This window comes from Neophocaena asiaeorientalis, unplaced genomic scaffold, assembly GCF_003031525.2.
Source record: "Neophocaena asiaeorientalis asiaeorientalis breed wild unplaced genomic scaffold, Neophocaena_asiaeorientalis_V1.1 scaffold437, whole genome shotgun sequence".
Taxonomy (NCBI): domain Eukaryota; kingdom Metazoa; phylum Chordata; class Mammalia; order Artiodactyla; family Phocoenidae; genus Neophocaena; species Neophocaena asiaeorientalis.
Genome location: NW_020173375.1, coordinates 1149044 through 1165776, shown reverse-complemented (window position 1 = coordinate 1165776; position 16733 = coordinate 1149044). Strand labels below are relative to the sequence as shown.

Below are 16733 nucleotides of genomic sequence, written 5' to 3'. Positions count from 1 at the left end.
TTTAAGGCTCATTACACACAGTACTCTATGGAAAGGATTGTCAGGGCTATGGAAGAGGACCCCCATAGAGAGAACATCATGAAAGTCTGCAAGGACTACACCACTGAAGATTCCATTGTTGTTAGAGAAAAAGCCATGAAAGCTACCAGGCCCGAAATCATGAATTCCTGCTGGAGATAAATTTTGCCCAGATGTTGTGCATGACTTCACAGGACTAAGGACAGAGCCGATCAAAGAAATCATGAAAGAGACTGTGGATATGGCAAAAATGGTCGGGGTGGAGTGGAGGGGGCAGTGAAGAGTTTTAAGATATGAATCTTGAAGAAATTCAAGAGCTAATAGACACTACACCAAAGGAATTAAGAGAAGATGACTTGATGGAGATGAGTGCTTCCTAACCAGTGCCGTACAATGAGGAAAAAGACATAGGAGAAGCATTGCCAGAAAACAAATGACATTAGACAATCTGGTACAAGGGTTCTGCTTACTCAACACTGCTTTTAACTTCTTTTACAACATAACCCTTCTGTGATATGGGCATTGAAACTGTAGCAAATGGTGGAAGAAGGACTGGTACTATGTTAGAGAAATGAAAAAGCAAAATTCAAACAGAAATTATGATGTATTTCCATAAAATTACACCAAATATGCCTGCCTCTCCTGCCTACCCTTCCACCTCCTCCACCTCTGCCATCCCGGAGACAGCAAGACAAACCCCTCCTCTTCCTCAGCCGACTCAATATGAAGACGATGAGGATGAAGACCTTTGTGATGATCCACTTCCATTTAATGAACAGTAAATAATCACCATGCCATACACTTAATAAACATATCTGTTGTATATGTGTGTGTCTCCATGTGAAAATATAGTAACTGTATGGCAAGAACTGTGTCACTCGTGTCATCATCGTCATTGCCTAACTATTCATTGTGTAGAGCTTCGTGTGCAAGACTTGTATTGAAGTGGATAGCCTACCCATACACAGGCATAAGGTGAGTGATATTTAATATATACTGTTCTATAACTTTGCTTTCAAAGAATTACATTACTGTACAGTATGACACACTCTCACTCTCATAGTTGGAGAAACTGCATATCAGCTTATCACCACAGGTAAGTGATTTTTCTTTAAAAAAGTAACAGTGTTTCCAATATTGTATTATGAATATGACAGTAATACTGTATGCCATAAAAATTTTATAACAATTCATTCACTAGTATAAAGGCTAGGCTACCATGAAACAATTGTATCAGTTACACTAAGCTAGCAAAAAGCAATCAGATTGCTGGCTTCTTCGTTATCAATGCATAAATCATCATAACTGTAAGAAAATATAAATTATTCACATTATCTTTTCATTTTTGATGCCTAGTATTAATAATACATATAAGATCTATGGTGTTTTGCATCATATAAGACAATACTGATATAGGTACTAAGAGACAGATGATTTAGCTTATAAACAGATGACAAACTTACAGTAATGATACAGTACAGTACTGTAAATGTACTCTCCCCTTTTTATGCTTTTCTTAACATTTTTTCTCTAGCTTACTTTATTGTAAGAACACAGCATATAATATATATAAAATACAAAATGTGTGTTAATTGACTGTTAATGTTATTCGTAAGGCTTCCAGTCAACACTAGGGTATTAGTAGTTAAGTTTTGGGGGAGTCAAAAATTATATGAGGATTTTCAGCTACAGAGAGCTGAGAGTACCTAACACCCGTGTTGTTCAAGGGTCAGCTGAATATTAAATGTGTTGTGTTGCAAAGGTTTCCCTACATAGATGTCATACTGAAATATATGAAAACTATACAAATTGACCTTTGGGAAACATATCTAAGAATTGATACATGGAGATCTGATTGTAATAACCTGGGGAAGAAATACAATTACAGTGTGCTTTACCTCCTGGCAACTGGCTCCAACAGGAACCAAGTATATCTATTGACTTTCAAAAGCTATAGGCTGCTCTTGGAATTAACATATTATATTTCTAAATTAGGCTGATATTACAATTACAAAGGATATGTGGCCAGGTGCAGATCTGTAGTTATAACCAATTTGTAACAAGGAATAGAAGCTACAGTATACTACTTTTTCAGGCAATAACATACTCTTGGACTACCTTATTCAATTTAAACACTTTCAACTGAAATGACTTCTAACTCATCTCACCTTTACTTTAGTTTGCGATAATACAATATATTCATTCATTCAAAAGAATTTTAATGCCTACTCCGTTAACTAGGCACTTTTCTAGGATCTTGGGATCTAATGGTTCTTTGATATTTCAGAATTTTATCACAAAATATAATTCACCAAAACTAACCTCCTCCCACTCCCAAGGAATTAAATAACCTATACAGTATTTTGAAGAAAAAAAACTTAAAATACTGTACAGTTAACAATATGAAAGCATTTAAATGCATTCTTGAGTATATACAGAGTAGCAAAAGATCAATATCTTGCTAAAGAGTTTAAGATAAATTTTTTGTATCTGCATCTGAATTATAATTTCATTAAATTCAATACAGTGAACAATATGTGACACAATCCCAGTATATGTTTATGATGTATTCAGCTCCTAAGTTTTACCACTCCGTATCAACAATGGCTTTTGCAAATACAGAGTCTGTCCCTCCAAAGTACGTAATACCACCTTTCAAACAGAATTTCCATTTGTTCTTGCTTCGATGAATCTTGTCATACTTGCAGACAATTTAATTATCAGTGTCAAACAGGTCTGGCACAACCTGCTCACTAACATCATCTCTGGAATTTTTATTTGTTTGTATGTTTATTTATTTATTTTGAATTAAAATTTTTACTTTTCAAATTGGTTATGCAATAAAGTCTCAAGCAAAGTGAGTAAGCATCCTATTTATGACACTGTTTTAAACCACCTAATTAAAAGCATTATATAGATATTTAAAACTGAAACTGACAATATTTATTAAAACTTCTAATCATCACAATTATATTTATTTATTTCTAAGTAGCTTTAGAAGATATCAAATTCTGCTTTAAATTAATACTCTAATAATCCAAACTGTATTAGATATACTGTTGAAAAAATAATATAATGATGATATTAAACGTCTTCTTTGATTAGGTCAATAATCTCAAGTATTGGGACAAAATGTTTAGGAATATGAAATGAATGCCTTCTGAATAATTTCATTTGCTACATTTTATTCATTGTTGTTTCCCCCTCATTCTGTTTTCATATATGAAGTGTTTTTATAACAAATCTTGGCTTCCTCTTTTTATTTGCCTTAGAACAACAGTTCTCAATAGTTCTTATACATTAGAATATCACCTAGTGAGCTTTAAAAAAATCTCTATATCCAGGTCACATGCCTTACAAAGTAAATCAAAATGTCTGTGGGATGTGGAAGGGAGCCAGGAGTCAGTATCCCCATGAGATGTTAATGTGCAGCAATGTTTGGAAACTACTGTCTTAAACTCTTAATAATCATTCCATCACGTGTTAGTGCTGTGAAGGTCCAAGATATATACTACTTTTAAATCTACAATCTGAATCACCTGTATTGCAAGCCTGGCATAGTAGTTAGTATAGTAGCTGGTGAGTAAAACTACTACTTGCACCTTAACTTATATCTTATCTGGCTTTAACTTCTATTTGAAACATATAAAAACACTTGTAGTAACAACAAAATTATTTTTTAGTGAACAGTAGTCCCACAGAGATGTTTCAGAATCTAGGATTTTTTGCAGTTTAGAAGTTAATACAGTGCATATACCTTATATTTCATCATACCCCAAAAGAATCTGGGGCAGCCCCCTGTAATCAAGAACATTAACATTTAAAGGCAATGCATACAGATGTTCACACTGACTGTGATGAATAAAAATTTTAAGTAGTCTCATGTTATTTTAGGCCAGGTTTTGGAATTTCAGAGCGTTTTGGATTACAGAAATGAAGACAAGTGATTATGGAGTATATCTGCCTAGGTGACAATTTAAGGTCTCCCCTACCTCCCATAAAATGTGAATAAATAGTCTGAAAGCCACTGACAATGTTTCTGTAAAATGTTTTCATACTGCTGCTAAAGGTGACACCTGATGAGAAAGACATATATTAAACAGCCTGCGTTTGAATGTCTGCTTTGACATGTGTTTGTAGCACTTTTTTAATTAAAAATAAACACTACTTACTGCTACTACTAATAAAAAGCCTAACCCCATCTTACTAAGAGTGGACCTAGAAGAAAACCAATCTTTGTTGTTAGTGTTGAAAGTCAAGAAAAAGGAACACCTAATTCAGAAAATAGAAATCTTAATTAAATCAAAAGGCAGAACGTTAAAACTGGAATTGATGCTGGCCTAAAGCATGACATGAATTGAGTTTACCATAAATAAAATAAAGAAATAAAACTGTAAAAGTATCTCAACATTTACAGTGTAAAACTGCTTGAGTGAATATTTTAGTGAAAATGGAAAATCATGCAGAAAAAAATGGTTTCTGCATGATTAATTTGTGAAGACAATAAAGAAAACTTGTATTCTTAATGGAAATCAGATTATCTCAAGTAGAATGTCCCAAATAGAAGTTCAAGTTTTACGCGCACACACACACACACACACACATACACACACACACAAAGAAAATGGGAAAGGGGTGGGAGTGGGGGAGGTGTGCGTGTGTGGGTATGTCAGTGGTGGGGATCCATGTAAAATAATTTTGGGAATTCTGGATTGAATTAAGTTAAGGAGATTTTTCTCCATTAGGATTTCTAAGAACCTTAAATAAGTTAATATGCTTTCACAATCTCTAAGGTAGGTATAATAGGCAGCCTGCTCACACTTCCTTGACCTCCCAACCCTTTTTTCTTTAAAGCATTTAACAAGATTAGTATTCCACAGAACATGAAATTGCTGGAGATGTATTTATAAGTTCAGGAATTTTAGATGGTCTTCAAGAATGAATATCAAGAGTCAACTTCTACTTCACACCATGAATTTTCTTATCCTTATCAGCTATCAGTCACTATTCAGTGCTACTACCTCCATGCAATGTAATAAAATTCCCAAATGAATGAGATTAAGTTTGGAATTAACAGCATGGATTATCATATAAATGAGAAAACAGTGTATCTTCTCTTATACTAAACACCAAGTCAAAACAAAACTTAAAATAACATATTCACCATTTACAAGTGTAAGCAGGCAGTTTGTATAAATATTGAAATGCTATACCTCATCAAATTCTTCAGTCATTTTTCTGATGATTTCTGCATTCTGCATATTTCGAAACATCTCTATTCTCACAGTACCTGTGGAACAACAGATTTTATATAGTTAATCTTTTTCTATCCCATGCTAAAAATTAAATTTAACCTGAGCACTGTTTGAAAAGTTTTATATGAAAGTGTTTGGGTTTTTCTTACTTCCCCCAAACTTCTATGTATTCTAAAGGAATCCCTTGTTTAAGAATTTAAAAGTTCTTTAGACATTAAAAAAAAAACCCTGAATATCCTATGAATTAGATAAGTATAAGGAAAAATATTGAGAGAAGTGTTGAAGAAGGAAAAGACAAAGACATAAAACAATGAATTTATATGGTAAGGAAGCCCCTAAAGATTGACTTAAATATATACTGGTGCTAACCAGACATACAGCTGGCTGCCTTAGTCTGAAAAACATCCAAGTATGGAAAGTGTTATCTCCCTTAAAGGCTCCCTCTGATATTTTTTAATCATCAGAATATTCTTCGATAAATTAAAACTAAATGTCCCATAATCTAACAACACATTTCAGTTATATCTGCTTTTTTGAACATGAAGAGTTGCTCAATAACTTCTACATAAGGATCAAACAATCAAAGAAAATGTTAACCTCTTTCAACATCTCATTCTTTTGTACTACTTTTACCTTACTTTATTTTTATCTCAAATATGGTTATGTAAATATTATCATGGTTTATATTGAAAACCTGTGTTAAAAATAACATTTAAAGAAACTGAAATAAGGTTCAATTTAAAGAAACTGAAATAAGGTTCAAAATCAACTTAGGTACAAAGAATTCCAGCCTAATAATTAAATGAGGTTCAGTTTCAACTGTATAAGTGTAAAATACTCAAGTTAAAAATCACAAAAATAACACTCAATGAATCAGTAAGAAAATAATTACTGTATAACCTCTGACAGGCTCCTTGCCAGTGATTACCAGCTCCAACTCAAATCACAACTAGGAATGTAGGTGGGAAGAGGCTCTGAAATGTACTGTATGCTTACAGGAAAGACCATGGAAGCAGTAGGATAGCCACTAAAAGTCAAAGTATGATCTTAATTCAGAGTCCCAACAAAAACTACAATGGAACATGTGGCACTTATTAAACTCAATTTAACTGAATTAAAATCTATAAAATGAGAAAAAAGCCCTATCTGCCCTTTCTTTTAATCAGGATCATTTAAAAGCACAGTTTATTTAGTGATACATAGTTCTCATTCATTTTCTGGATGATGAATTAAGTACTACCAACAGATATTCCCAATATTCAACTTTAGAGATGACAGTCTAGGCTGGAATGTGGATGAAAAGGAAAAATATTTTTAAAGAGTTCTTCCCCAACATGCAATTTCTGAAACAAAATGAGAAACTTTTTATCCTGATTTTATTTTTTTATGTGAAAAACAGTAACGTAGAGAGTATTCAATGGTGTTGAAGACAGGTTGTTTACGTACTACAATACAGCCTTTATTTTCAGAGGATTTTAAAAAATTAAATAAACAAGAAATGTGCTCAACTGATAATTGTAACTAATCTCAAATAAAAGTAACTGTCTGTTAGACATTCTTAAAATCACTCAAAACAAAATAGTTTCTATTTAACCTTGTTTGGGTCATGAAATATTCTGTCAATCTGAAATAACATTACCATAGATAAAAAGCATGTAATTTCAGGGGTTAATTCATGGTACTCTTGATAAGTAAAATTACATTCATAAGTACTAATAAAAAGAAGTAAAATTAGACGTTAAAATTTTTGAACATGGGAAGAATTAACTGTTCTTCTTAGGGAGATGGAAACATTTTATATTTTGAATGGAATGTCATTACATGGTTGTACGCATTTGTCAAAAGCCACATATCTGTATACTGTGTGTGAATTTTAATGTATGAAAATTAGATCTTGGTAAAGTTGATTTTTTAAAAATTCAAGAAAAGGGACAACATTAATTCTACTACTTCATTAATAAGTTGCACATATCACTCTTAAAATACTCCCAGTGTAAATAATGTTCAACTACTCTATATCCATGATTGACATGGCAGTTTTCATTTTCAGTGGAGTCTTAACTATAGTTTCAATAAAATAGCTATGTTAGTTCATAAAGAGAGGACTATTTCACTGCATCAATTTCATGTGGTAAAGTGAAGGACAACAAAACAGTAACTAGCATTAAAAGCAATATGAAGAAAACCTCATGCTTAGCATCTTTAAAGATGACTACAATATACAAATATCAATTACTAATAAAATAAAATCAGATGTTTAAAAGCCATAATTTTGAAAATGAACAGAAGCTTGTTACTGATTTTTCTTTTAAGGAAGAAATTCCTTCTCCTGCCACAATGACTATTCCAAAGATTAGCCTATTTACTTATTTTCCAACTGTTCATTCTTCTCCAATTGGGTACCACAACTCTACAGAAACTGCTTCCTCACACCAGCTGTCTCCGAACTGCTACATCAAACAGTTTTTCCTTAGTAATAATGTATCTAATGTATTTAAAGAATTTGCTTATTTTATTGGTTCCCACAGCAGTATATATTTACACTATATTCTCTGATGACTTATTTTTATTTCTTTCAGTTACTTTTAGTCATTTAACCTAAGTACATACAGGTAATTTCTAAAGCTCAATCCAAGCATTCTTCTTTACCCTTTTTTTACATTTTCTAACCCGGATGTGGTCCCTACCTATCTAGATCACCCACTAGAATAAAGTATGGCAGAGACCACAACGTACTGATCTTTGTATTCCCCCATGAACCTTGAAAAATGCCTGACATGTTAAGCTCCTCTGCCCTTTTAAGCTTTCTCTGACAAAGAAAAAAATCTTGCCTTAATTCAACACTAATGTTCAAAATAAATTAAAAAGCTAATCTCAGTTCATCTTTGGATTCTTGCTTCTTAAAGATGCATATTTCTAATAGAAGATTATCTTAAGATTACGGATAGTAAAGGTAAATAAAAAATCTGAAATGATTCAGATTCATGGAAACATAAATATCTGAAAATAAAGAATAAAAGAGAGAAAAGATCACCTTCCACTCTCTTAAACACTAACAAGTTATCTATGAGAATCCTAAAAGAATAAGCCACCAACATACATATTTTATATTAAAAAGTTTGCTTGAGCAGGCCCTCCTCACAAGATTGTACTTTTTTAATAAAGCAAAAACTTTCAAAATTGTCATTTTAAACTATGAATAATTTTAGAAATAGAAGTAACATCAGAAAACTACCATCAAGTTCTTAATCATTTAAACTATGTCAAATGCTATGTCAAATTTAAACTATGTCAAACAGCAGAAATTGATACAATCCCTGTGGTATGCAATTCGGCACATGTCTACCAAAACTAATTTACATCCTCTGTTGTCTTGATATTGTACTTTTTGCAAAGTATCCATAAAATCACACATGTGCAAAATAATGAATATACAAGGTTATTCCCTGAAGCACTGTCTGTTAACAGTAAAATAGGAAAAAAACCCATATGCCCATAAATAAGAATCTGATTAAGTAAGTAAAAATGGTGATGATAACAACAATGGTGGTGGCAGCCTACATCTGGGTGCTCACCATCTGCCAGGTATTGTGCTAAATAAGTGCTTAAACTTCCAAACAACCTTATTCAGAATACAATTTTTCTCCCATTTTACAGATGAGAAAATTGAGGCACCTAGAGATTTAGCAACTAAAAAGGGTTTTCCAGCAGCACATCCATGGCCTGCATGAAGGCAATCTGGCTATATAGGTCCATGAAAACCACTACTTTTAATTGGCTCTTAAAGTCAATGGAAGCCATGGAGACAAAAAACAATAAAGCTATCTATGACTGATATGAAAAGACCTGTAGGATACATTTATACCTGAAAAAAGAAGGGATAGGTTCCAGTTCAAGATGGTGATGTAGGAAGACCCTGAACTCATCTTCTCCCACGGACAGAATTAGTCTAGTTACATATGGAAAATTTTCCTCTTAAAAAAACATATTCAAAAAAAAAACATAAAGGCTGGCTAAATGACAATTATACATCAGGCAAACGAGAAGAAAACCACATCAAAGCAGGTAAGAGAGGCTGGCACAAAATTTCACCAAATATGGCACAAAATAAACCCGACCTACAGCACAGGGAAACACAAGCGGCAGGGAACTCAAAATCAGAGCTTCTCCCTGAGGACTGAAGGGCTCAAACCCCACATCAGGCACCAAAAATTTTAAAGGCATGCACTTGAGAGATAAGCCAACACCCGCCGCCCCCCCACCCCGCCACCAACCAAAACATCTAATTCTGAAAACCAACAGACCTCACATCCTGAGACCCACAGGACAACACCAATCTGGTAGAAAGCTCTTAAATGGCCTGCACAACTTGGACTCATCTACCCAGGGCCCAGCTCAGAGGCAGCCTAAAGCAACTCAACTTGAACTGAATCCGGATCACCTGCTTACATTAAAACCATGGCCTAAGGGGCAGGCATCCAATTTAACACACACATCTAGGAGCCTGCTGAAACACTCTCTGGGGATGGAGAATGGCAGGCACCATCTCACACTTTCCCTTTGCTGTGCTCCAGAGCACCAATATTTCCCGAAAGAGAGAAGACTACATGTGCCTGGTGCCCCAATTTTTCCGGCTGCTACCCAGGATATGATTCTTGATCGCCTGGCTCTAAAGGCTGGGGGAGCTTGCATTCCTGATCACATGCAACTGTAATAATCACTGTCACCCAGAATGGAGCTCATACCCATCTGGTGCCCTGATTTTTGTGACTGCTACCAGGGATCACCTTTACTTCACCTGGCTTTCATGGTCAGTGGGGCTGACATTTGTAGGTACTGCAACACTGTAACCAATGAAGACAGAGTTCTAAACCAGCTACCACCTCCAGGGCACAGCAAGAGGCAACAGATCCAAGAACTCAGTCTTTCTGTGAAAGAGACCTATTAGCTGAACATTATGACTGTGGCTTGAGGGGCAGGGTTCTCTTTAAACACACATCTAGGGGTTGACTGTAATCCTTTTCAAAGATTTCAGAGGATGGGCACTATCTTCACACTCACTCTCTGCAGTGTTCCAGAGCACCAGTGTCTCCTGCTGAGAAGCTTTACATGCATCTGGTACCCTGCTTTTTGTGTCTAATACCTGGGACATTTTGCAACTGGAGCCCAGGGCTCCCTGATCACTGGGATCTGGTTGCAAAAGGGGCTTGGGTACCTGGGTTCCATGGGACTGTGGCAATTAGAGGGATGGTTCTGGGCAGGTTACCACACGTAACCCACTGCACAGACAGCTGGCTGAAGCACATTTCCCGGTGTATGAAAGAGGCCACTTTGCTTCTCCTGCAGCTTTGGATTGAGAAGCAGGCTTCTTCTCCCTGTGCTATGCGGCTGCTTCCCACTAGCTATCTATTTTACACTTGGTAGTGTATATATGTCAACAGGATTTAGGTTTGACACACATGCAGTGGCATATGGAGCAGCTCTAAAGGAACATAGACTGTGGATGTCATTTTGGCACTCTCCTTTTGCCTTGCTCCAGCTCACTGTTATCTCCTACAAAGAAGTTATACACTCATCTGAAGCTCTGATTTTTCTGACTGCTGCCCAAGGTATACTTCCAGATTGCCTGGTTCTGGTAACCAGTGAGGCTTATGTTTGCAGCCTTTCAGGACTGCATATATTATACCTACATACTTTTAAAAACGGCTAGCTGATGGCTTGGTTTCTAGTCAGCCTCAATCTAGGTGCTGAGATCCTCCACTCTGGGACAGTGACAGGCCTTGGCACATCCTCAACTACTGGGAGCTACTAAAAATATATTAGGATGCTTAGACACGCAAAGAGGTTTGAGAGACGACAAATAGCTGGGGCAAGGCTGAACAAAAAGGTTCACCTCCTACACGAGGCCACTCCTTCAAGACTGGGAGGGGGTGGTTGTTTCATCCACTGTATATAAACCAATAGAGAGAGTCAAGCAAATGAAGAAACAGAGGAATATTTTCCAAATGAAAGAACAAGAAAACTTCAGGGAAAAAAAAAAAACTTTAATGAAATAGAGATAAATATTTTACCTGATAAAGTAATGGTCATTTGATATCCACCAAATGGGTGGTAATGGGAGTAATGGATAAATACAGTGAGAACTTCAACAAAGAGATGGAAAACGTAAAAAAGCACCAATACAATTCACAGAGATGAAGAACACAATAACTGAATTGAAAAGTACACTAGATGGGTTCAATACAAAATGAAACAAAATAAAAAATCAAACAACTTGAAGACAAGGCACTAGAACTTACCCAATCACAGCAGCAAAAAGAAGAAGGTCAAAGACAGCTTAAGTGACGCATGGGATGATACCAAACATACTAATATTCACATTTTAGGTCTCCCAGAAGAAGAAGAGGGAGAGAAAGGGGCAGAAAACAGACATTCAAGTCCAGGAAGCCTAGAGAGCTCCAAAAGAGATGAACTGAAAATGGCTCACAGTAAGGCACATTATAAATAAAATGTCAAAAAGACAAGAAGATAATATTTAAAACGAGAAAAACAACTAGCTATATACAGGAACTCCCATGACACTATCAGCACACTTTTTAGCAAAAACTCTGCAGGCCAGAAGGGAATGCATGATATATTCAAAGTGCTGAAATAAAACTTCCAACCAAGAATACTATACCTGGAAGAGCTCTCATTCAGAATTCAAGGAGGGAGAGTTTTTCAGAGATGCAAAAGCTAAAGGAGTCCATCACTACTAAACCAGCCTACAAGAAATGTTAAATGGATGTCTTTAAGCTGAAAGGAAAGGGCACTACTCAGTTATCAGAACACATATGAAAGAATAAATCCCACTTAAAAGTAAATATATAGTGAAGTAGTGGATTAATGACTTATGAAGCTAATATGAAGGTTAAAAGACAATAAAAATAAGCATGACAGTAATTAGTTAAGGGATACATAAGATTTTTAAAATGTAACATGAAAAATATAAAATGTGGAAGAGAGTAAAAACGTTAAGCTTTAAAATAGGATGGATGAAACTTAAGTTGTTACCAACTTAAAATGCGGTTGTAGGTGTCATGACAACCCAAAGCAAAAACCTACAGTATAAATACACAGAAAAAGAAAGGAATATATACATATCGCTAAAGAAAGTCATCAAACTATTCGGTTGGCCAAAAAGTTCATTATGGAAAAATGTTACAGAAGATGTTAACATGTTACAGAAAAACCTGAACGAACTTTTCAGCCAACCCAATACAAAGTAGGAGAGGCAGAGAAGAAAAAAGGAACAAAGAGTAACTATAAAAACAACTAGGAAACAATTAACAAAATGGTAATAAACACAAACCTATCAGTAACTACTTTAAATGTAAAAGGACTAAATTCTCCAATCAAAAGACATGGAGTGGATAAGTGAATAAAAACACAAGTCCCATCTATACGCTGCAAACATGAGGCACACTTTAGATGTAAGAACACACACAGACTGAAGTAAAGGGATGGAAAAAAGATATTCCATGCAAACGGAAACCAAAAGAAAGCTGCAGTAGATATATACATATATATATATACACACCACACGTAACAGACTTAAGAGAAAATTAATGGTATAGATATAATAAAAAATAATAGTAAAGGAGTTGTCCAACAAAAGGATCAACATTTGAAAATATTTATGAAACAAACATATGAAGCAAATATTAAAAGAACCAAAGGGAGAAAGAGAAAGCAATACAATTATAGAAGACTTTCATACCCTACTTAAACCAATAGACAGATCATCCAGACAGAAAATCAATGAGAAAACAACTGCCTTAAATGACATTAGACCAGATGGATGTAACAGATATTTATAAAACATTCCAACCAAAATCAACAAAATACTTATTTTTCTCTAGTGCACAGGGAACATTTTCTAGGATAGATCATATGTTTGGCCACAAAACAGTCTTAATAAATTTAAGAGGACTCAGTTTTGGCTGAAAAGATGGCAGAGTAGAAGGACGTGAGCTCACCCCTTCTGACAAAAACACCAACATAACAACTAAATGCTGAATAACCATTGAACAAAAAAAAAAAAAAAAAAAAAAAAAAAAAAAAAAAACCCAGAACACTGGAAGCTGCCAAAAACGATACCCTATATCCAAAGACAAAGAAGTGACGGGACAGTAGGAAGGGCACAATCGCGATAAAATCAAATCTCATACCTGCCATGTGGGCAACCCAGAAACTAGAAAATAATTATACCACAGAAGTTCTCTCACAGGAGTAAAAGTCCTGAGCCCATGTCAGACTTCCCAGCATTGGTACCTGGTGAAAAGAGGAGGAGCCCTCAGAGAATCTGGCTTTGAAGGGCAGCAGGTTTGATCGCAGAAATTTCATAATACTGGGAAAACAGAAACTCCTCTTGGAGGGCGCACACAAGGTCCCGTGTGCAACAGGACCCAGGGAAAAAAGCAGTGACCTCATAAGAGACTGGGCCAGACCTGTTAGTATTAGATGGTCTCCTGTGGGGTCGAGAGTGAGGCTGTGGCTCACTGCTGGGACAAAGACACTGGGAGTGGTGGTTCTGGCGAGTACTCATTAGTGTCAGCCCTCCTGGAGGACACCATTTCCTCCTGAAGATCTAGCCCCACACAAAAGCCCATAGGCTCCACTACTCGGAGGCCTCAGGCCAAACAACCAACAGAGCAGGAACACAGCCCCACCCATCCACAGACAGTCTGCATAAAGTCTTCCTGAGCTCAGCCCTTCCCACCAGAGGAACAATACCCAGCTCCACCCACCAGTGAGCAGGAGGCCCACAAGGATGCGTGCACAAGCATCATAGCCACCACAGGGGCAGACAGGAGAAGCAAAAATAACTACAATCCTGCAGCATGCAAAACAGAAACAGCAATCACAGAAAGTTAGACAAAATGAGATGGTAGAGGGGTATGTCCCAGATAAAGGAACAAGATAAAACCCCAGAAGAACAATTAAGTGAAGTGGAGATACTCAATCTACCAGAAAAAGAATTCAGAGTAATGAGACTGAAAATGCTCTGAGATCTCAAAAAAATAATGGAGGCACAGATTGAGAAGATACAAGAAATATTTAACAAAGATCTAGAAGAAGTACAGAACAAACAGATGAACTATACAGTAAGTGAAATGAAAAATACAATAGAAAAAAATCAATAGGAGAGTGAGGCAGAAGTGAGCTGAAAGACAGAATGGTGGAAATCACTGCTGTGGAACAGAATAAAAAATAAAATGAAAAGAAATGAGGACAGTCTCAGAGACCTCTGGGACAACATTAAACACACAAACATTGGCATTATATTACAGGAGTCCCAGAAGGAGGAGAGAGAGAGAAAGGACATGAGAAACTATCTGAAGAGATAATAGCTGAAAACTTCCCCAACACGGGAAAGGAAACAGTCACCCAAGTCCAGGAAACACAGAGAGTGCCAGGCAAGATAAACCCAAGGAGGAATACGCCGAGAAACACAGTAACCAAACTGACAAAAGTTAAAGACAAAAGCAAAATGTGAAAAGCAACAAACAACATACAAAAGAAATCCCATAAGGTTATCAGCTGATTTCTCAGCAGAAACTCTGCAGGCAAGAAGAGAGTGGCACGATATATTGGGTTGGCCAAAAAGTGCCTTTGGTTTTTAAGTAAAAATGAAAGACACATTTTTCATTTTCACCAACTCTATTGAACAATGGAGTCATCCCTTTGTTCCACTACCTTCTGCCATTTTTCAGGCAACTTAACTCCATCTTCCCAAAACTTTTTATCTTTTTGAGCAAAGAACTGTTCCAGGTGCCTTTTACAGTCTTCCAGGGAATTGAATTTTTTTCCATCAAGACAATTTTGCAGTAATCCAAAGGTGCAATGTCTGGTGAACACAGTGGGTTAATCAGAACTTCCCATTCAAGCTGTAACAGTTTTTGCCTGGTCATCAAAGACACGCACGGTCTTGCGTTATCCTGATGGAAGATCATGCGTTTTCTGTTGACTAATTCTGAACACTTTTCATCAAGTGCTGATTTCAGTTGGTCTAATCGGGAGTAGTACTCGTTGGAATTAATTGTTTGGTTTTCTGGAAGGAGCTCTTAATATAGGACTCCATTCCAATCCCACCACATACACCACATCACCTTCTCTGCATGAAGACCAGCCTCTGGTGTGGTTGGTGGTGGTTTATTTCACTTGAACTGACAATCTCTTCCACTCCACATTATTATCCAGTAACCAATTTTCATTGCCCGTCAAAATTAGTTTTAAAAGTGTAACGTTTTCATTAAATTGCAGCAGAGAATCACATAGGGAAATAGGGTCAAGATTTTTTTCGCTTAACTTATGTGGAACCCAAACATCAAAGAGATTCACATAACCAAGCTGGTGCAAATGATTTTCAACGCTTGATTTGGATACTTTGACTATGTCGGCGACCTCCCGTGTGGTATACCGTTGAAATTTCCAGCACAAAACTTCGCAAACCACCTTTGACATGTTCAATCAGACACAGCATCTTCTCCATACACTGCACAATTTTTTTGAGTGTTTCAGTTGCGTTTTTACCTTTCTTGAAATAATAAACCATAATATGCAGAAAATGTTGCCTTTTATCTTCCATCTTCAATATTAAAATGCTACACAAAAATTCACCAAATTTGATGTCTTTTTTTAAATGCACGCTGATATAACAGCTGTCAAATACAATCTAACAAAACTGTTTTGAATGAAGTTAAAGCCAACTAAGTACTACTATAGCAATCTTACAGAAAAAACTGAACCTTTTGGCCAACGCAATATTTAAAGTGATGAACGGGGAAAACCTACAACCAAGAATATGCTACCTTGCAAGTCTCTCATTCAGATTCCACAGAGAAATCAAAAGCTTTACAGACAAGCAAAAGCTAAGAGAATTCAGCACCACAAGACCACCTTAACAACAAATGCTAAAGGAACTTTTCAAAGTGAAAAAGAAAAGGCCACTACTACAAACAAAACTACTAATAGAAAAGCTCACTGGTAAAGGCAAACATAAAATAAAGGTAGGAAATCATCTGCACACAAATATGGTATCAAAACCAGCAACTGTGAGAAGAGAACACAAATGCAGGATACTGGAAATGCATTTGAAATTAAGAGACCAGCAAATTAAAACAATCTTGTTTATATATAGGCTGTTGTATCAAAACCTCATTGTAACCACAAACTGCAATTCTACAATAGATACACATACAAAAAAGAAAAAAGAAGCAAAACACAACACTGAAGTTAGTCATCAAATCGTAACAGAAGACAACAAAAGAGGAAGGGTAAAAAAAAGACCTACAAAAAGAAATCCAGAATATTTAAGAAAATGGCAATAGGAACATACATACCAATAATTACCTTAAATGTAAATGGATTAAATGCTGTAAGCAAAAGACACAGACAAGCTGAATGGATACAAAAACA

General features: G+C 35.9%; 1 protein-coding gene across 1 annotated transcript in view; it reads right to left on the bottom strand.

Moving 5' to 3' along the window:
* Window positions 1-16733, bottom strand: part of STAG1 (STAG1 cohesin complex component) — a 418973-nt gene that overhangs the window by 194471 nt on the left and 207769 nt on the right. Inside the window, exon 6 of the mRNA XM_024746228.1 lies at window positions 5232-5308. Within this exon, the coding sequence (XP_024601996.1) occupies window positions 5232-5308 (77 nt within the window). The remainder of the gene's footprint in view (window positions 1-5231; window positions 5309-16733) is intronic.